At 58.0% G+C, this 19,725-nt stretch overlaps 1 protein-coding gene across 3 annotated transcripts; it reads left to right on the top strand.

The window, feature by feature from the left end:
- The first annotated feature begins 43 nt into the window (after positions 1–43).
- On the top strand, positions 44–18,417 carry ETNK2 (ethanolamine kinase 2). 3 transcript variants are annotated; one of them, XM_024976618.2, is made up of 8 exons: positions 44–246; positions 1,930–2,189; positions 5,011–5,133; positions 9,912–10,054; positions 10,597–10,680; positions 13,428–13,573; positions 15,115–15,188; positions 16,784–18,417. In XM_024976618.2, the coding sequence occupies exons 1-8, from the start codon at positions 79–81 to the stop codon at positions 16,854–16,856; spliced, it is 1,071 nt and encodes a 356-aa protein (XP_024832386.1). In that variant the 5' UTR covers positions 44–78; the 3' UTR covers positions 16,857–18,417. The 3 variants fall into 3 exon arrangements, with proteins under 3 accessions (XP_024832386.1, XP_059731616.1, XP_024832387.1); XM_024976619.2 differs by lacking the exon at positions 44–246 and adding an exon at positions 899–1,697; XM_059875633.1 differs by lacking the exon at positions 5,011–5,133.
- Positions 18,418–19,725: the final 1,308 nt, after the last annotated feature.

The raw sequence follows: 19,725 nt of genomic DNA, 5'->3' as shown, positions 1-19,725 counted from the left end.
AGGGGCCGGCCGTGGCCCGGCTGCCCGGCCCGCCCTCCTACCTGAGGGCCGGGGCCACCCCCGCGGCGCGCATGGGGCATGGAGGCGGCGGCCGGCGCCGGCCGCGGGGCGCCCCCGGGACCCCCGAGAGCCGCCGCCGTCCCATGTTTCGGCATTTCGGTGGACCAGGACGACATCCTCCCGGGCGCCCTGCGCCTCATCCGGGAGCTGCGGCCGCGCTGGAAGCCCGAACGAGTCCGGACCAAGGTAAGCCGAGCAGGCGGGCCGCCGGGGACGCGGCCCCGCGGGGCTGCAGCTGGGCTGCCCGCGCGTCTGGCCAGGCATCCCTTCGGGTGTGGGTCTCAGGGGTGCGCGCCGCTGCTGCACGCGAGGGGGTGCGCCGGCGGCGTGCCTGGGTCCTTCTTTCTCTGTCTCGGTCCCTGAGCACAGCCAGGCTCCCCGCTCTCTCGGCCCTGCACACGCACCCCTCCTCTCGGGGCCCGGGCGCGCCAGAGGGCCACCTGCCCACTGTCAGCGCGCCGCGCGTGCGGGCCCCACCCCCGGGCGCTGTGCGCGCGTGTCCCCCCTGCCCAGAAGCCGGTGCCCACCCGGCTCTGAAAGCTGCGGAGGCAGGAACTTTTAAGGGCGCCCCCCACACTCTCACGTCTCACATCAGTGCCCCCGCTGCAGCCCAGAGTGGGAGCGAAGTCTGCGGGCTCTGAGCTGCTCCTGCTGCTCCCAAGGAGCCACCCTGTGGAACTCGAGCTAGCCCCCAGCCCCGCGCCCGGTGGAAAGCCTCTCTACTGCCTTGAGCTCTGGCTCAGCACCCCCTACACAGGGCACCTCCCTGTTCCGCTGGGCACAGGCGTAGGGACACAGACGCGGGCAGTCTCTCCCTGAGCAGCCCCAGGCTGACTCCCCAGCAGACCTCGGGAGAGGGTCCTCAGCTGCCCCAGCCTGTCCGGGAGCTGCCTGTGGGGGCTGCTGCCTTGAGTGGGGACCTGCGGCTTGTACTAGAGCAGCAGGGGCTCCGCGCTGCTGGGGCTGCCGGTGGGGAGAGGGAGGTTCAGGACCTGGGAAGGCTTACAGACCCTTTCGGGAGAGGGGGAGGGGTAACCTTTTCACAGTAAAAGACCACCTTGGTGTAAAATTGTCAGGCCATCAAGCAGGCCTGAGGTTAATTCTAGCACTGGCCTAACATGTTGCCTTCCAGTCCCTCCATTCTCTGCGCCTCAGCTTCCCCACCTTTTCTTGCTTCAGATGTCCCCTAAGGCCCCTTCCACCCCTCTCACTCTGTACCCCATAAACTCCGTGGTTCATTCCCCCTTGTCACCCTGCTCAGAGAACCTGCTCTCCCAGCCCAGGATCTTCTGTCTGTCTCTCCTGGCCATAAGGAGCTGTGACCACCTGGCCCTGGGGCGGGTGCCAATCTCAGTACCCTCCTGTACTGCTGCCGCTGGGTGGGGCAAGAGGGATGGCAAGGGGCCCTCGGTCTGGCAGGCAGAGAGATAAGAGGTGAGTCAGGTCAGGCTGCCCCCATCCTGGGCAACTCCTTGCCCCCTCTGTGGCACTCTGGCCCATGGAGGTTTCTTTTAGGGCCTGATAGGACCTGGGGGTAGGGAGTGGTGGGGCAGGCTTCTGCCCACTAAGTGGTGTGAAAATTCTTCAGCAGCCAAATCCCATTCACCAGAGGCAGACCCAGGAGAAGTGTGTCTGGGGTGAGCCCAAGCTCCTGTTTCTTTCTTGAACTCTCTGGTCTGTCTCAAGCGTTGGGAAAGGGTGGAGGGTTAAGAGCAATGCTGAGCTCTTCACTAAATGAGAGGGCTAAAGGATGTGGGTACTGTGTGATTGCGCTCAGCATTCAAACCAGCAGCACCTGCTGGAGCTGGGGCAGCACGGGGTGCCTTGCCTGCCCCACACACCCCTGCACTGCCCTCTCCCCTGTGCCAGCGCTTCACTGACGGCATCACCAACAAGCTGGTGGCCTGCTACGTGGAGGAGGACATGCGGGACTGTGTGCTGGTCCGAGTCTATGGGGAGCGGACGGAGCTGCTGGTGGACCGTGAGAGCGAGGTCCGGAACTTCCAGCTGCTGCGGGCTCACGGCTGTGCACCGAAACTCTACTGCACCTTCCAGAATGGTCTGTGCTATGAGTACATGAGGGGCGTGGCCCTGGGGCCAGAGCACATCCGTGAGCCCCGACTCTTCAGGTAAGGAGGGCACCCGGGGTACTGTTCATCTCCAGGATTCCACAGGCCCTGGGCTTTGAAGTCGTTGGCCAGCTTCCCTGGTGGAGCCGAGTCCGTGAAAGAGTCTTAAGATCTATGAACTCCTTGAAATTGCATGAAACGTGTGTGTGTGCCTTGCTCTGTGGAGAGCAGCTGTCGTTTTGTCTCGATATTCAGTGAGGTCTGCTAAAAAGATGTGTTCTTGGGGAGGCAAGTGAGAATTTTGCTGAACGTGAAACCAAAGGGGATCTGCTTCCTGGCCCATGCCTCAGTCCTCTGCCCACCCCACATCTGACCGGGAAACATCGCGTAGCCTTGGAAGTGAAACCTGAGCCAAATCCCCAGAGCGCTCAAGGTTTCCTGCTTCCCTCCTCCTGCCAAGAGCCCAGGGACTCCTGGAGAACAGGCCTTACCCGGGCTGAGTGTGGCTGTCCCCTCCCAGAAGGTGCCAGCCCTCTCCCCATACGAGCTCTTTCTGTTCTTCCTGACAGGGTGGGAGCCCAGGTTCGGAGACTGCTGAGGCTTCCTTCCAGAGATTCCTAAGCACCTATACCCCTTAGGGATCACCTCCTATTCAATGCCTGGATGTGTAGGACCCAGGAACTAGACTTAACCTGTGGATGCTTCTGTTGGGGGTCTGGAAGGGGGAGAACAAAAGAAGAGCCCTCTGATGCTCTCCTCTTACCATGCTGGGCAGGGAGGTTGGGCAGGATTCTCCTTCTTGCCACGCCCACGGGCAGGGCGCTCAGACCGCAGGGAGGCTTGAGGCAGGCTGAAATTTACCCCAGACACCCCCGATAGCAGCACAGGGGTCTGCTTGAGATCCGTGGGATCTGTCCTGTCTCCCCTAAGGGGAAGAAGCTTTTCAGCTCTCGAGGGGAAACAGGAAAGCCCACTTAGGGAGTAGACCAAGAAGCATCTTTGCTCCGTCATCTTGAGGTTACCCAGCTAACCCCAAGTTAGTTAGTGCCCCTGCCCCATTTGCAGCGAAGCCCTAGCAGGCCCTCTGGGGACGTGGAAGAAGGGACTCTGAGAGCACTGCCTTTCGGGCTGGTTGGGCCCCAGGATATTCACGTGCAGTTGCGTGTGTGGGGTGGGTAAGGATGGAATGTGCACCCCCGTGAGAGGGTTTTCTCAGGCTGCAGGTCCATACGCACCCAGCTGGAGACATGAGGTCAGAGTGGGCTGCAGCGGGGCGGACCCCATCCTGACTCCTCCCATAGTCCCCCCCCAGCTCCCCCTCAGCCTTGTGCCAAGAAGTTCACAGATCCTCCCCACCCCCGTTCTCCCACGGATACTGCCCGGCATCCTCCCGTGGAAACAGTTACCACTGTCAGGAATATTGCAGATGGATTTAGGTTTGATAAGAAGAAGAACTTTACACTTAGGGGAGAGTCAGAACTTGGGATAGAGGCAGGAAGCAGACGCTTCCTCCATGATTCCCAGGATGGACCATTGTCCTTTTGGTGAAGGTGGATCTCTGGGGGAAAGGCAGGGGGGAGGCGCAGGAGCTACTTCCCCAGGTGTCCCTGAACCTCACCTCCCAACCTCCGCGTGATGCTTTCATGCTCTGCAGCATAAAAATGCTGTGTTAAGGTTACTTTCTTTGCTATTCCAGACAACAACCCTGTTGATATTCAGGAAAACGCTCTGTTTAGGCTCTTTGCTTTGGAATCTTCCCTGGAGTAGGGGAGCCCCGGGTTTCAGGTCTGCATCCCCACCTTGCCCAGGCTCTGGTGGGCTCACTCCTGCCCTAGGGCCTCTCTCTCGCCCCTGAGAGGACAGGCTTCCTCTCTCACCCACTTGGCTGCTACCTCGCCTCCTGCCCCTCCACCCTTTAAAGGTGAGAGCCTTGGGGGCTTCTCGGGGAGCCCCTGGTCTGTCCAGCTCTCCTGGTGGGTGATGGCTGCTCCTTGCCAGGACCTGGCAAGTGGAGGGGTTGTCCCTAGAACAACTTAGTAACAAGGTTTCAAACAGCCAATGCTCTTGTTGTCTTTCCCAGCGATTATTATTTGAGCAGCAGGCAGGGGCGAAGGAAGCTTGAATGTTGGAGGCTCGCAGCTGGGTGGGGGTGGGGCTGCAGGAGGGGGAGCTGGCAGGGGGCGGGGGAGCCCGCGGGGGTGAGGGCCTCAGACGCTGGGCTCCTTATCAGGGCCTTCCCTCTCTGAGCAACCCGTCCTCTGTCCACTCCCGCCCTCTCTCAGCAACCTCCCCAGCTCTGCTTTCTCCCCTCCCACCACCCCCTGCTTCCCTCCTGGGACCTTGGATAATGTCCACGGGAGAACTTGAAAATAGAACGCTGGTTTGTTTTGCGTCCTTGGCACCCAGCCGCCAGCATCGCCTCCTTGCTGCAGAGGAAGGGGCTGCCCAGGGCCGGCCTGCCTCCCTCCCCACCTTGGCCAGGCTGATAAGAGATGTGCACTGCTCCTCTGCTTGGCATCACCACCCTGATTCCTTGGGGCCGGGCATCTACCTCATTCTGATGGCATGGGTCTGAGTCTAGATGGGCGGGGTGGGGCGGTGGGAGGGGTTCCGCCCCCACGCCCAGGTGACCCCTCTGTCCTCGGGGTTTGCCGTGGTTACTCAACCTTGTGGTGGGGCAAGGTCCTTGACCTGTGGCCACAGCTCACTGCTTTGCCCTTTCGCTCCCTGATGCTGTCCCAGCTGCTGGGCTGAAGGCCTTATCTTTTTCACGTCCTGAAGGTCCCAAGACTTTCCTTCTGCAGGACCCAGAGCTCCTGACTTGTGATAGTCCCACACTGGCCCCACTCTCAGACTCTGCCCTCCCTCTTTTCTGCTGCAGGCTAATCGCCTTAGAAATGGCCAAGATCCACACCATCCATGCCAACGGCAGCCTGCCTAAGCCCACCCTCTGGCACAAGATACACAATTACTTCGCCCTCGTGAAGAACGAGATCAACCCCAGGTACGAGTATCTCAGAGAGCCCGAGGCTTCCGCTGTCGCTGCAGCCTTAGCATGGCCCCCGGCCCAGCCTGCTCGACAGAAGGTTTAGCTTCAGTCCCGATTCCTGGGCCTCTCTCTCCACGCAGAGTGCGGCCAGTCCGTGAAATCTCAGGAACTTGTTCCCACAGTTTTGTCCTTATGAGCTTATTTCTCCTTCAGTTTTTGGTTATGGCAGGTACTAGGGTTGAGGACAATGTTTCCCCATTTCACTTGAAGGATACTGAGCTCAGAGACGAGGCTTTTCCTGGGGTCCCAGGGCTAGTCCGAGGCAGGGCTCTTGTTTCTGCAGGACCCTTTCTCCCTGAGCTGGCTCCGAGCCCTGGGAAGGGATGGCCTGGCCCTCTTGAGAGAACAGTATGGGGCTCAGCTCACCAGCTGACAAGCCCTTGGGACGTCAAGATTCCTGCTACTTGCCCGGACACCTCTTGCCCCCACACGGCTCCAGGACCCCACTCCCCCACCTTGTTCAAACTGACAGCTGCTGCTACCTCACTGCTCTTCCCAGGGAGGGCGTGCTCTGCCCCTCCTGACACTGCCTTTTCCCGGGTGAGATGGAGTTCCCTGGACCTTTCCTTATGCTCTCTGGCCAGCAACCTGAGATCCTTCTAGCCTTCAGATCCCTGATTCCCCAGCCTACCCTTGAACAGGTAGACTGAAGTCATCCCTGCCCCTGGAAAAGGCAATGGCACCCCACTCCAGTACTCTTGCCTGGAAAATCCCATGGACGGAGGAGCCTGGTAGGCTGCAGTCCATGGGGTCACTAGGAGTCAGACACGACTGAGCGACTTCACTTTCACTTTTCACTTTGTGCATTGGAGAAGGAAATGGCAACCCACTCCAGTGTTCTTGCCTGGAGAATCCCAGTGACAGGGGAGCCTGGTGGGCTGCCGTCTATGGGGTTGCACAGGGTTGGACACAACTGAAGCTACTTAGCAGCAGCAGCATCCCTGCCCCCTCAAAAGGCCATAGTGCGTCTCCGATCTCTCCATGTTCCCCACTGAGGTTGAGCATCACTCTTTTCCAAATGTTCATAGGGGCAGGGTACAGAAGAGGTCTGATGGAAGGGTGTCATGTCCCCTCTGAGATAAGACAGTAATTATCCATCCCTGTCACACGCATGCACTCATGACCGTATCGGGGTCTTCCCTCTCACTGATTATTAAGCACCACTTGGGGACTGTTTGTCTCGGATGGCCCGTGTTCACACCTTCCACGTCAGTGTCTCTGGGACAAGAACCGCCTTCCCTCTAGGAAGGGACTAGGACTTGTTCTAGGACTTGAGCAGCACACAGAGAGCAAGACCCTCTGATCAGCCAGCCTCCCACTTTCACTTGGCAGATGGAAAAACTGAAGCCCAGAGGAGAGATGGGCTTGCCCACCTGATCAATGGCCATTCAAGGACTGGAGCCCAGGCTCGATGTTCAGGCACGACTCTTGTTCCTGCTGCTTCTTTTGACTGTACTGTCACTGTGTAATCTTAAGAGGGTGACCTTGTTGAGAGGGGCGTGCTCTTTGAAGAAGAGCTGGCCGAATTCTTTTTCTTTCATCACACCTTTGACTTTGGGCAAATCAAGCTGCTTAAGTTGAGCCTCTTTAGGGGATGGACCCTGCCCTAAGCTGGGTCTAACCTGCCACAAGCAGGACAGCGACGAACAATCACTTGGATGAGACTTGGAAGCACTTGAGTTCCCGTCGTTGCCTAATAACCCTGACTTAGGGTTCATCTCACAAACACTGATTGGACTTTAAAACAATAAAAATACCTGAGGGAGAAGTGGCCCTGCCCTCAAGGAGCTTAGAAGTCATCCATGTAAATAGGACCCGCCTGTGCAGCGTATGTGAGCATGAGAGGGAGCATCAGGGAACGTCTTCTTGGCAGAGGTAGATGGCAGCGATGAGAAGGGAGGCCTCCGGCTGGAGGAGAGGCTTGTTTATGGATGATGAGTGGATGAGGTGGCTGGAGCCAGTCTTAGGAGGGACTGGGGGCAGGTCGTGGGAGATGGGACCGCAGAGGGGAGTTGGAGCTAGATTGTGAGGGGCCTTCATGGTGGGTAAAGGAGCCCAGATTAATTTAGCAGGCAGTGGAGAGTCACTGTGAAAGTGTTAGACACCTTCACCTTGTAAGGAGCTCATTGTAAAGGGCAGACTTGGGTGGGAGTTGGGGGCTTTGAGGCAGGGAGGCCAGTGGGGGGAGTGTTGTAATCTGATGGGCAACATCTAAGCCTCGGGTCCCTAAGCTGGAGCATGAGGTCCCCCTGGGTTCTTGCATGTGTAGATTCTGAGCCTAACCCTGGAGGTTGATTGGGAGGTCTTACATGAGACCCTGGGAATCTGCATGTTGACAGGCTCCCTGGGTGTTCTGGGCGGGGGATCAGGGAGCTGCCTTCCGAGGAACATTGCCATGGCAGCTTTCCGGGGAGACGGAGGACAGGGGGACGAGGCAGGCCCGGCGGGATGGGCATGGTGGTCTGGTGCCAGGTGGGGGCCTGGAGGGGCCCAGCGTGGTGGGGACGGGCTGATCACTGCTCAGGGGGCAGCAGGAGGCGGTGTGCATGGCTTGATTGGTACATACGTGTGAACACTTAGAAAGCCCTTTCTCCAGGGAGACAGTACCCCACCCCCCCACACCAGCGCACCTGGATCTGAGAGCTCGGTGGACATCCCCAGGTTTCCCTGAGGGGGCCCCCAGCCCTGTCACCCGCTCCCACTGCCTCTGAGGGACAGAGGAGTCGGAGGAGCTGTCTGCTCGGGGGGTGGGAGTTTCTGTGACGCGGCAGTGGTTACTGCTCTGCCATCCGCTCAGCCTTGAGAGACGTCAGGGCTGAAGGCAGCAAAGCTGGCGCTCTTTCCGGAGCTCAGCAGAGGGAAGCAGGGCAGCGCACGGAGGAGGCAGGTCTGGGCTGCTCCTGCAGTATAACGAGCAGCGTGGCCTTGGGGTGGCCAGTGGAGGGTCAGACAGGGGTCAGGGCCTGGGCGGCTGGCATCGTGGATGGCAGAGACAGGCTTCTCAGGCTAAGACCTGGGCAAGCCAAAGGAAGCTCCTAATGCTTATCTTGGGATGGTCAGTTCAAGGCGGGAGGCGGGAAGGAATCTGGGAAGAAAAGGGAGCCTCTAAGGAAAGCCAAGATTGAAATGCACTTTGTGCAGGCCTGTCGACACAGAGACATTGCTGCGAGAGTGAGGGGCGGCCTCCCCAGCCCGGCCCCTAACGGACCCGCAGACTCAGAGTGGGCAGTGCAGAGCCTGAGGGCGCTGACACCCTCTCAGGGCAGAGGCTCGGCTTGGGTTTGGATTCTTGCACACGCCAAGGACTGCTCTCCTTAGGTGAGGGAGTAGAGTGTCCAGGTGTGTAAGACTCTGGAGGTGGGAGGAAGCCTCTGCCCTGAGCCTCTGTTTCCCCCTGGAGCTGGACTGGAGGCCTCAGATGCTCTTTAGCTCTGACCCTCTTAAAGCCTGGGGGAAGCCTCCTGCTCGTCCTTTTACAGGGCTGTGTGAAGGTGCCTCAGCCACTTGAATACTCTACATTCTGGCTTCTGGGCTGGGTGAGGGCCAGTGGGGCATCCTATGGGAGAGTCAACGAGGACACGTCTCATTCTCAGCCTCCTGCATGTATCCCAGCTGCCCTGGACAAGAAAGCAAATAGGAGTCACATGAATGGAGATAAAACCCCAGAACCACCAGTGGGTGGAGGGGAGGAGGCTAGGTGTTTAAGGGCTCTGCTAACTATTTAGTTTTGCAGTGTACACAGACCTGAGTGCTTTGCAGGACCAAAGTTCAGGACACTGGTGCCAGAGCACCCGCATCAGCCTCCCCATGGCCTCTGAGAGCCTCGTTGACTGACCCGTTCATTCATTCATCAACGTGTGTCTTTAGCAGAAGTGCTTCCCATGGGCCGCAGGGTGGGGTGGGCTGAGGGACAGGTGGGTCGCGCATCCACAGGTATACATCTTCACTCCTACTCTGGACTTGCCCTCACACACGCAGGGGGCCGGGGCAGGGTCACACACCCACAGTTCAAGCAGGAAGAGGTGAGTTACTGAGGCGCAAGAGAAGTGTCTTTCTACCGAGAGGCCCTCGTTTTGCCTTGGCCTTGTAGACGTGGGGCTAAGAAGCATTTTTTTTGGCTTTCTTATGTGGACCCGAGTGGTCTCTCTGTGCAGTGGGAAGCTAGTCGAAATGCTCTCGGGTCCTTTCTGACCATGTCAGCAGCTGCCAGGGCAGGAGGGAGACACACCCAGACGTCTCTCTGCCTGCTCAAGAGGGCCTCAGTGCTCCAGCCACTTCCAGGGCTCCGTCCCTCGCCCACGGGAGGAGTTCTGGGCTCTTCTTTAAGGGAGCTACATCTCGCCCTCAGAACTGTTCTGAGGAGGTCTGTTGCATCTCTCCCCTGCCGCCCTTCTCCTTTCTGGGATAACTGAGTTTGGATGTTTGTTCTCTCCTCCCTGACGCCTCCTGAGCCTCTCCTATCTCCTGCTGCCTTTGAAGAAGCAGGACACTGTTCACTCAGGGACTTGTATGCTTCGCAAAGTGCTCCCGTGCCCATGTGTTAAACAGCTTCTCAGAGTAACCACAGAAAGTCAGAAGGACAGGAAAGCCTTAGTGCCCTTTTACACGCGACTGAAGTGAGGGCTCGAAAGGCCGACCGCCTGTCCAGGGTCCCTGTGCAGTGAGAGGCGGGCTGGGGGCCGGGCCCGCCCGCCCTCAGCCCCTCACCGGCCGCCTTTCTTGCCGCCGTGCAGCCTGTCCGCGGACGTCCCTGAGGTCGGCGTGCTGGAGCGGGAGCTGGTCTGGCTGAAGGAGCACCTGCCTCCGCTGGACTCCCCGGTGGTGTTCTGTCACAACGACCTGCTCTGCAAAAACATCATCTACGACAGCAGCAAAGGTACTGTGTCCGGCCCGGGGCGGCAGGGCTGCCGCGGCCCCGTCAGCAGCTGCAGGGCGACCCTCCTCAGGCTGGCACTGGGCAAGCAAAGGGAGACCGTCTGCTGTGGGTCTCAAGTTGATTAGTAGGAGAGAAGTGAGAAAGAAACAAATTCCTGGTTAGAAAACTTCACCGCAAAAGAACTCAAAATTACGGTTTGTGGAGCCATCCTCCCTGACAGTGAGGACGCCCCGGCTGCCCTGAGCCTTCACGGAGAGCAACCTCCCTGAGTTCCTGACCACAGCTTCGCCCCCACAGAGGCCTTAGCCTTGTTTTCTGGTCCTCAGCTGAGGGCCCAGCTGGGTGAGAGGGGGAGCTGGAGCTGGGCAAATGGACAGACGGAAGGAAGCAGCTTAGAAGGTGGCCACTGAGACGCTGGGTTAGGCTGGGTTGCTGCAGAGCCCGTGAGCGTCAGCGGGGGCACTCCTGAGTCTGGAACAGCCTGACTAAACCCTGTGTCCAGCTCTGGGGCCAACCCTCCCTGCCTTTCCTCTACCTCACAGGTCATGTACGGTTCATTGACTATGAATATGCTGGCTACAACTACCAAGCTTTTGACATTGGCAACCATTTCAATGAGTTTGCAGGTGAGAAGGGTGTTGCTCTTCAGCCTATGTCCAAGACGTCCTTGAGATGGGGGGCCAGGTCTGGGGGAACTGCGGGAGGGGGTTCGGTTTATGGGGAAGGGAGGCTGGACACGCCTGTCCTCAAGATATCACAACTCAGCGGAGGGGCGGGCACAGCCTGCTTGAGGAGGCCCCAGGTCTCAAGGTAGGGTGGGGAGTGGGCGGGTCCGTATACACAGCGAGCCCCTGCTAGCCCGTGTGGCACTTTGGTACACATTCGGAAAACATGCCCTCTGTGGGATCCCTGAGGACGCTCAGCTTGACGGGTAAGATAGAAAGAGATCCCTTCCTCTGGGCAGACATAGCCCACCCGCTGCTCCAGCGAAGCTTGATGTCAGCTGCCAGTCACCCCCGTCTGGGCTGCTTTGGGCCCAGTGCAGCCCATGTAAATGGGGGCCCTGCAGGCAGAGAAGGCAGAAGCAGCAAGTAGCTATTGGCCTGGTGGCCCGATGAGATTAACTGTGGTGGAACTGGTTCAAAGTGTGTACCCCAACATGACTCCCCCAGTTCACTTTTTGGCTTTGTTGCTGACTAGCTGTATGACCCTTAAGGCAAGTTCCTTACATTCTCTGTGCCTCTCTAAGATGGAGAAGATAGCGCCTGCTTCATGGTTTTGATGCGTGACACACACACCAGCGTGGCACACACTAAGCCCCAAGCCTGCTGGCATCAGTCAGGGGAGCGCTCAAGGGAGGCTGGAGCAGCTTGGAAGAGGTTAGATGAGGGGTATGCCCCGGTGTAGGCTGTCCTTCCATAAAGGCAGGTGTGTACAATGGAATCGTTTGTGTAGAAGAAGCAGGGCAGGTTTTTCCAGCTTGGGGGCTTAATTGTTAAACAATTTGATGGGGCTAAAGAGGTGACTGGTGGTTGAAGGTGGGCACTGGGGTGGGAGGGACATCCCCAGGCTGGCAGTGTGGGGTGCTGGGGTGATGTGACCAGTCCCCGTGGCTTCGGAGAGGGAAGGCACCCGCTCCAGCCAACCGGGCCAATTCTTCCCCTTCTGGAATCCCAGGTGACCAGGGCTGTCAAGCTCTGTACCTGAGGGTGTGACTCCCCGGGGTGCCACCAGCAGCACCCAGAAACCCACAGGGTGGTGGGGCCTCAGCTGGACAGAGCAGCTGAACTGTGGGGTGTGGCCTGGAGCAGAGGCTGGCACCGCTGAGCACTGGGCCTGTGATTGCTCGGTTGCCAAACCCACCAGCCTTTCCAAAGGGGTAACTGTCAAGCATCTTAAGTCCTTCTCACCCACCACACAGAGCAGAGTCCAGCTGGACTTTCTCCAAGGGGCCAAGATCGTATCCTGCTTCCAAGTTGAGAATGAAGGCCAGGAACCTAGGATGGGGGGATGGGGAGAGCAGTGGAGGAGAGGCACCTCCTGGGTTCTTAGGAGCAGGGAGTGTACAGGGAGACCCTGCTAGGAAGGGGAGCTAAGAACCAGACTCTAACTGGCTTTGTGACCTTGAACAACTGTCTTCTCTCTGGGCCTTCGAGTGTAGGTCTGTGCCAGCAGCTTCTTTTCCAGCCGTACTCTTGGGGGCCCAGAAGACTGTGTGTTTCTCCAGGAACACAAGGAAGCTTGGGAAAGATAGGGAGAAAAGAGAGGGAGGAGGAGACAAGGGAAAGTAGCCCAGTCCTGGTCCTGTCTTTAACAAACCGCTTCTTCCTGTGCCGGCTCTGCAGTCAGCCTCTCTGCCACCGTGCCCGGGATGTGGCTGGTGTGTATTGGGCTGGCAGCTTGAGGACTCAAGAAAGGGCAGAACTAGAAGGCATTGAGGCTGCTTAGCTCAGGGCTCCCAAGCATGGCTGTGTGTCCACATCATCTGGAGAGCGGGACAGGGGGGGTCCCTGGCAGTCTGTATCTTTGCCAAGCACTCCAGGTGATGTTTTTAGGCAACTGGTTCAACACTGGTTGCCTAAAAAGGAGGCGGGGCTTCAGATATTGATACACTGCATCCAGTTCCTCTGCTTTATAAATAAGATTCAGGCCGCTGAAAAGGAAGGGCTTGTTCAAAGTTAACTGGAGGTTAGCGTCAGATCTGGGAGAAGGCACTGGCACCCCACTCCAGGACTCTTGCCTGGAAAATCCCATGGATGGAGGAGCCTGGTAGGCTGCAGTCCATGGAGTCACGAAGAGTCGGACAGGACTGAACGACTTCACTTTCACTTTTCTCTTTCATGCATTGGAGAAGGAAATGGCAACCCACTCCAGTGTTCTTGCCTGGAGAATCCCAGGGACGGGGGAGCCTGGTGGGCTGCCATCTATGGGGTCTCACAGAGTCGGACACGACTGAAGTGACTTAGCAGCAGCAGCAGCAGCAGCGTCAGATCTAAGACAACTAGACTCCTGATTCGGGGCTTTGGCCCAGCGCCTCCTATGTGCTGTGGTTTTGTGTAGGGTTCAGGGATGCAGTGGTGCTGTCTTAGGGGGACCCCCGTCACTTGCAGGACAGTGCCTTGCCCCTCAACAAATCTGCCTCCCTCTGTCCTTTCCTCCGGCTCAGCTGAAAGCAGTGCCCTCAGCTGGGATGGGGGTCGGCTCTCCATACATTAGAGTTTTTTGGTGGTCAAAGCAGCAGGTTTCTTTGGCACAGCCCCCCAGGGCAAAGGAGATGGAGGTTTTGAGGGCAGCGGGGAACACCTGCTGAGCTGGAGGAGACCCCCAGTGGGCCCGTCTCCCAGCAGCTTCTGAGCGGCCGCGTCGCCCTCAGGTGTGAACGAGGTCGATTACTCTCGGTACCCGGCGCGCGAGACCCAGCTGCTGTGGCTGCGCTACTACCTGCAGGCCCAGAACGGGACAGCTGTGACCCCCAGAGAGGTGGAGAGGCTCTACGTGCAAGTCAACAAGTTTGCTCTGGTGAGTGCTGGGGGCAGGGAGGGAGGAGCCGGGAGGAGGACTCACCCTCAGCTCCTTGCCCTCACAGCCCTGTGATCAGAGGAAGCAGAGCCCAGGGTCAGGGCTGAGGTCCAGAGCATTCCAGCCTTGAGGCGGAGTCTGGGAAGAGCCATCTTGGACTTAATACTAAGATGCCCTGTTCTCTGCTTTCCACCCATTCATTCCATCAAGTCCAGGTTCTCTCTCCTTCCTGGAGAACTATTTCCAAGGAAGATCCCCGCTTCCTGTTTTAGCAGTTCTCTCATTTGGACAAGTTCTTTCTAGTGTCTAACCTTAGCCTTTCATGCTACAATTAAATGCATCCCATTTTTTTTTTTTTTTTTTTTTTTTAGCCTTTGGAAAAAGTAGAGAGTGTCAGTTCTAAAAAATCCTCCTTGTTGACTGTCCCCGCTGACTTACTCAGAACTCTGTCAGCCTTTCCCATCAGGCTCTTTCTTCTGAAATTACTGTGCTGTCAGTTCTGTTTTGAGCACTGCTTACCCGAGGTACATGCTTCATCCGGTCTCCACTGATAGTGCCAAGGGGATTGCTAGCTAGCCTTTCTAATGTCAGTCATGCATGAGCAAGAAGACACATCAGCTGACCTGAGCTTCACAATGCATTATAGAGCGTAAATAAAATCTTTAATCTCATGTAATTTTGAATCGCCTATTCTATTTCCTTATTGGTATAAAAGTGATTCTTGTCAGGTTCTTCCTCCTCTTTAAAAATATTTATTTTATTGAAGCATAGTTGATTTACAATGTTATGTTAATTTCTGCTGTACAACCAAGTGACTCTTTTTAAGGTTCTTCGCCCATGCCTTCCTTTGGCTAAATTTTTAGTAACCATTCCTACTTGCTAATTGATCTAAGTCGAGACAAGAGAGGTACTGCAGAGCCAACCGCAGAGTGGGCAGGACTCGGGGTGGAGAGGGAGATCATGGGAGCGGGCCCTGGCCTGGGCCACCCGGCAGCAGGGACCCCAGCGCTCTGGCTTCTGGAGCCTGGGGTGGCCTGGGCAGCAGATGGACCCCTGCTCGGTGGCCTGGCTCCTGTCTGTGTTTATTTCCTAGCCCACCCACCTCATGATAGGAGAGAGGGCAGTGTAGAGGCCTTCCTGTGACTCGATCTCTGATGCCCTTGTGGCCAGGGCACTGTGGACGGGGTGCCAGCCCCCCACTAGCAAGCAGGCCTGAGCTCTGCCTTTGGGATTTCTCTTCCTAGGGGTTTTCCTGGGTAGCGGGGAGGCCAGGGCTGGAGTTCAGGTCCAGCTGAAGCTGGGGAACAAGCTGAAGGTCTGTGTAAGCCTGAGGGCAGGGAGAACCTACCCTGCTTGCCTTCTGCTAGCACGAGTGGAGGCCCCGAGCGCCATGCAGTGACCCCGGACTCCCCCCCACCCGTGTGTTTCTGCCAGCGTGTTGGCTCTGTGTGTCTTCCACGGCGACTGTGTCCTTCCAGCTGTCAGGGTCCATGACAGGTTTGGGGGGCTCACCACACTGATCTTCTCTGACCTGTTTTCAGGCATCTCACTTCCTCTGGGCACTCTGGGCCCTCATCCAGAACCAGTTCTCCACCATCGACTTTGATTTCCTCAGGTGAGTGCGGGGAGCAAGCTGGGAGTTACTGGGGGAACAGGGGTGGGGGGTGGGGGGAGGAAGAGCCTTGAGCCCAGGGTGTGGGAGTGAAGGACACCCCGAACAGACCGCCCAGGATGCGTGCTTCTGCTCCGTTCACCGCCCCCATTCCCGCCAGCCCTCCCGAGGAGGGCTGCTGCTGCCTGGACGCCTGCAGAGTACATGTGCCCAGGACCCCTCTCTAAGGGGTCAGAAGCCTCTCACCCCGCCTCCTGCCGAGCTGCTTCCTCCTCCTCTGTTGTAGCCTGCTGTCTGCTCCACTGGCTGGCTCTTCCCCACACAGCCTGGCGCTGATGGAAATTGCTGGAAACTAGTCTAAGATCATGAGTGCAACCCTCATTTGATAGCAGAAGGGACAGAGGTCCAGAGGGTGGATGTCTGGCAAGGTCGTTCAGTGGCTGGTGCTCCATGCATGGGGTCCTGGACCCAAGTGCTCCTTTAAGGGCCCCTAGTGACCCATCAGGGGCTGTCCTGAGAGTGTAGTGAGTACTGACCACTCAGGTGGCCCTGACGTGTGAGATGTGGCCCCGAAGGACCAGGAATCATTTTGCCTTCCATTCTGGTCCAGTCTCTGTCTTTATCGTCCCTACCCACCCTCAGCTGAAAAGGAATCACAATGCTGGCTTCAAAGTGTTCCCCCAAATTAGAAAAATGCAAGTCGAACCCCCAGTCACCCCTGCCTCACACCCACTAGGATGGCTGCTTTTAAAATACACAGAAAATAACACGTGTTGGTGAGGACGTGGAGGCATGGGAACCCTGGGCTCTGCTGTTGGGACCGTGAAATGGTGTAACTTCTGTGCAGAAGAATACGGTCCTTCCTCCAAGAGTGAACGTAGAATTACTGTATGATCCAGCAGCCTTAACTGCTGGGTCTGTGTACTCAAAAGAAGTGAGAGCAGGGTCTCAAACAGATATTTGCAGAACCGTGTTCACAGTAGCATTATTCACAGTAACCAACAGGTGAAAGCAACCCCAAGGGTCCATTGATGGGTGAGGGGATAAGCAAAACGCGGTCTGTACACACAGGGAATGGTATTCAGCCTCTGAAGAGGAAGGAAATTATGCCACATAATACAACACAGATGAACCTTAGGAGCATTGTGCTAAGTGAAATAAGCCAGTCACAAGAAGACGAATGCTGTGTGATCCCACTTAGATGAGCTAACTAAATAGTCACATCCGTAGGGACGGAAGTAGAATGGTGGGTGCTGGGGGCCGGGCACTTGCTGTGTCGGGGAGAGTCCAGGTTTACAGAATGGCAAGTCCTGGAGCTCTGTTGCTCAACAAGGCGAACATACTAACCACACTGAGCTGTAAAGAATCAACAAACAAACATGTCTGGGGAGAAGCTGCTCCAGTCTGATCTAAGAAAAAAAAAATTATAGTTGAAGTCAAAACAAAATGAACAAAAAACCCCAACCTGGGCTGGGGTCCATTTATCCAGACCTAGATGGGCTGAGCTGGTGAGAAATTGTCCCCATGGTGTGAGTGCCCCCAACAGGGCTCACCTGGCCTCCCTTCTCACGCAAGTTCCCTTTCCTGTGTTCTGGCAGGTATGCAGTGATCCGATTCAACCAGTATTTCAAGGTGAAGCCTCAAGTGGCGGCCCTGGAGATGCCAAAGTGACCACCCTTCCCAGTCCTCCCCCGTCTGCCTGGCCAGACCTGCTCTCCAGGGCCCGGCTCTGCTCTGGGGTCTGCACCTTGGACAAGGTGGGCAAGGGGCCGGGGGGTGTCCCTGAAGAGCGCTCTGCCCCTGTCCCCAGCCCTGAGAGATGCTTCTGGTGACCGATTTTGTTTGGATGGGCTGGTAGAACCCAGCCCTGAGGGTCCTCTCCACCTCGCCAGACTTGGTAATGGGGAGTGCCTGAAGCCAGGCAGGGCTGGGACTGCAGCCACCCTGGGAGGCCCAGTCTTCCCACCCCGGCCATCCTGAGTCTGGGCTCAGACCTCAACCATCCTGGGAGGCCCAGCCTTCCCATCCCGGCCATCCTGAGTCTGGGCTCAGACCTCAACCACCCTGGGAGGCCCAGCCTTCCCATCCCGGCCATCCTGAGTCTGGGCTCAGACCTCAACCATCCTGGGAGGCCCAGCCTTCCCATCCTGGCCATCCTGAGTCTGGGCTGGGACTCAACCACCCTGGGAGGCCCAGCTTTCCCATCCCAGCCATCCTGAGTCTGGGCTGGAACTCAACCGCCCTGGGAAGCCCAGCCTTCCCATCCCAGCCATCCTGGAGTCAGGGCTGCCCTGGGAAGCCCAGCCTTCCCATCCCAGCTATCCTGAGTCTGGGCTGGGATCAATCACCTTGGGAAGCCCAGCCTTCCCATCCCAGGCCATCCTGAGTCTGGGCTCAGACCTCAACCACCCTGGGAGGCCCAGCCTTCCCACCCCGGCCATCCCGAGTCTGGGCTGCCTTCGTGTGTTTGACCTTCCTGGCCTGGGGAAAGGGGAGGGTGGAAGGGCTCCTTTCTACCTCCAGGGCCCCGAGCCTCCAGCCTGTCTACCCCTGCGTGCCCCATGTGGGAGGTGCTGGGTCCAGACGAGTATCCTGCCAACTCTGACCGATGGATGTATGGATGCTGGGGGAGGCGTCTAGAGTCAGGTTTGATGGCTCCCCCAGCAGCCGCCTCCTCTGAGATCCCTCCCTTTCTCCAAAGCAGATCCAGCCAGATAAACCCTTCCCATCCTGAGGACACGTGCTTTTCCCCCAGTGCCCCTTCTGCCCCAGGCCTGTGCTCGGTCCCTCTGCCACCTGCCGGGAGGAAAGGGAGGGGATGAGCCGAAGGCTTGCTAGGGTTCACGCTGCCTCAGCTGGAGGGGCCGCAGCCCAGAGTGGGCGGCTGCACGGTGGCCAGCATCCTGTCCCCTCCCTCCTTGCCCTCCAGACCCTCACTTCCCGGGAACAGTCTTCTGTCCTGAGGTTGACCCACGGTCTTCCCCCTGGGGAGTGCCTAGTGGGAGTCGGAGGGCGGGGGCCACGGATGGCCAGGGCTCGCCCGGTGTGCAGGGGCCTGGGTGGGATCGGCTGTGAAGGTGCTTGGGAGCTGCTTCCCCAGCTCCCAGTGGCCTCTCCCTCCTCCTTCACTGCCTTTCGGGTCCTCCTGGCTCTGGCTGATAAAATGATTCATTTGTAAATGATCATCATTTCCTGCATTAAAATGGTCACGTATGGGCCAACCTGACAGCCACTAGTGAGGATTTGACCTGGATCCCGTGATGTGCTCTGTGGTGGCGTGGAGGGGGTGTGGCCCCTCCTCTCTGGGGTCCTTCGGGGTGCACTTCTGGCACCACGTGCCTGGTTCAGAATTGGTGGTCTCACAGCTCCGCTGCTTTTGAAGTTGACCCTGAGGGGGCGGAGCCTAGAGGGAAGTAGGCGTGGATGCCTGCCCAAGTGATGGGCCAGAAGACCCCACACGCAAGTGCTCAGGACTTCCTTGGTGCTCGCTCGCCGCTAGCTGTTAAGAGTTGAGCGGGGAGTTGCTGAGAGCAGGCCAGGGTGACTTCTGGATCCACACTGTCGCCTCAGTAGGCCAGAGGGAGAGAGAACAGAAGCTCAGAGCTGGGTGGGCACCTCCGAGCAGCCCAGGCTGCACTCCGAGGGCCAGCCTTGAGGCCCCCAGAAGTACCTGGTGCCCTTAGGAGTAGCACCTGCAGCAGCAGCGGCTGCCTGCCAGGGGGACTCTGGCTTGTGCTTGCAGAAGTACCCGTGAGCTGTGGCAACCTCTGGAGTCGAGCTGGCGCTGGAAGCTGGGGCCTTGTTCAAGGTCCTGACCCAGGATCTTGGTCCAGGTGGCCAGGCCCCTGGCGGGCAGCAGTGTCACACCTAGGAGGGATGTTAGTGGAGGACGTGGTGAAGCCCTGCCCCAGCAGAGGGCGGGTGCCAGGGCTGGGCACCTCGGACCTCTGGGGATCATCTCTGGGGCCAGGGGTCATGGGCACTGCCTTCCTGGGGACTGAATGGCAGTGCCAACCCTCCCTGTTCCCCTCAGATCATCCACCTCTGGAGCTGAGGGAGCCACTATGAAGGCAGCTTTGTTCTCAGACTCCTGGGGCCTTGGTGTCCACTTCCCAGGTGGCTCAGTGGTAAAGAATCCGCCTGCCAGTGCAGGAGATGCAGGAAATGTGGGTTTGATCCCTGGGTGGGGAAGATCCTCAGCAGGAAATGGCAACCCACTCCAGTGTTCTTGCCTGGGAAATCCCTTGGACAGAGGAGCCTGCAGTCCACAGGGTCACAAAGAGTTGGGTACAATTGAGTGACTGAGCACAGTGCACCCTGATGGACTGGAATGGTGTGGTACAGTGGTGAGCAGGCAGTGGCTGGCACAGAGCCCCCAGTATCCTGTATCCCCCTGGCCGGGCCACCATCTGTACCAGAGTTCATCTGAGTCTCTATTCCACTTTCTCCTTGAGAAATGATTCTCATCCCTCCAGTTCCCTAGGGGGTGGGCTGGGTGATGGGAGGTTTGGGCACACCGCTCCCAAACAAAACCTGGAGT

The sequence above is a fragment of the Bos taurus genome, chromosome 16 (genome assembly GCF_002263795.3).
Source record: "Bos taurus isolate L1 Dominette 01449 registration number 42190680 breed Hereford chromosome 16, ARS-UCD2.0, whole genome shotgun sequence".
Taxonomy (NCBI): domain Eukaryota; kingdom Metazoa; phylum Chordata; class Mammalia; order Artiodactyla; family Bovidae; genus Bos; species Bos taurus.
Note: the sequence above shows the minus strand (reverse complement) of the source record. Positions and strands in the feature narration are given on the sequence as shown.

Coding starts and splice junctions, on each gene's coding strand:
- ETNK2 (XM_024976618.2), top strand. CDS start 79: ATGGAGGCGGCGGCCGGCGCCGGCCGCGGGGCGCCCCCGGGACCCCCG. Junction 247..1,929: donor CCGAACGAGTCCGGACCAAG/GTAAGCCGAGCA, acceptor CCCCTGTGCCAG/CGCTTCACTGACGGCATCAC. Junction 10,681..13,427: donor CCATTTCAATGAGTTTGCAG/GTGAGAAGGGTG, acceptor CGTCGCCCTCAG/GTGTGAACGAGGTCGATTAC.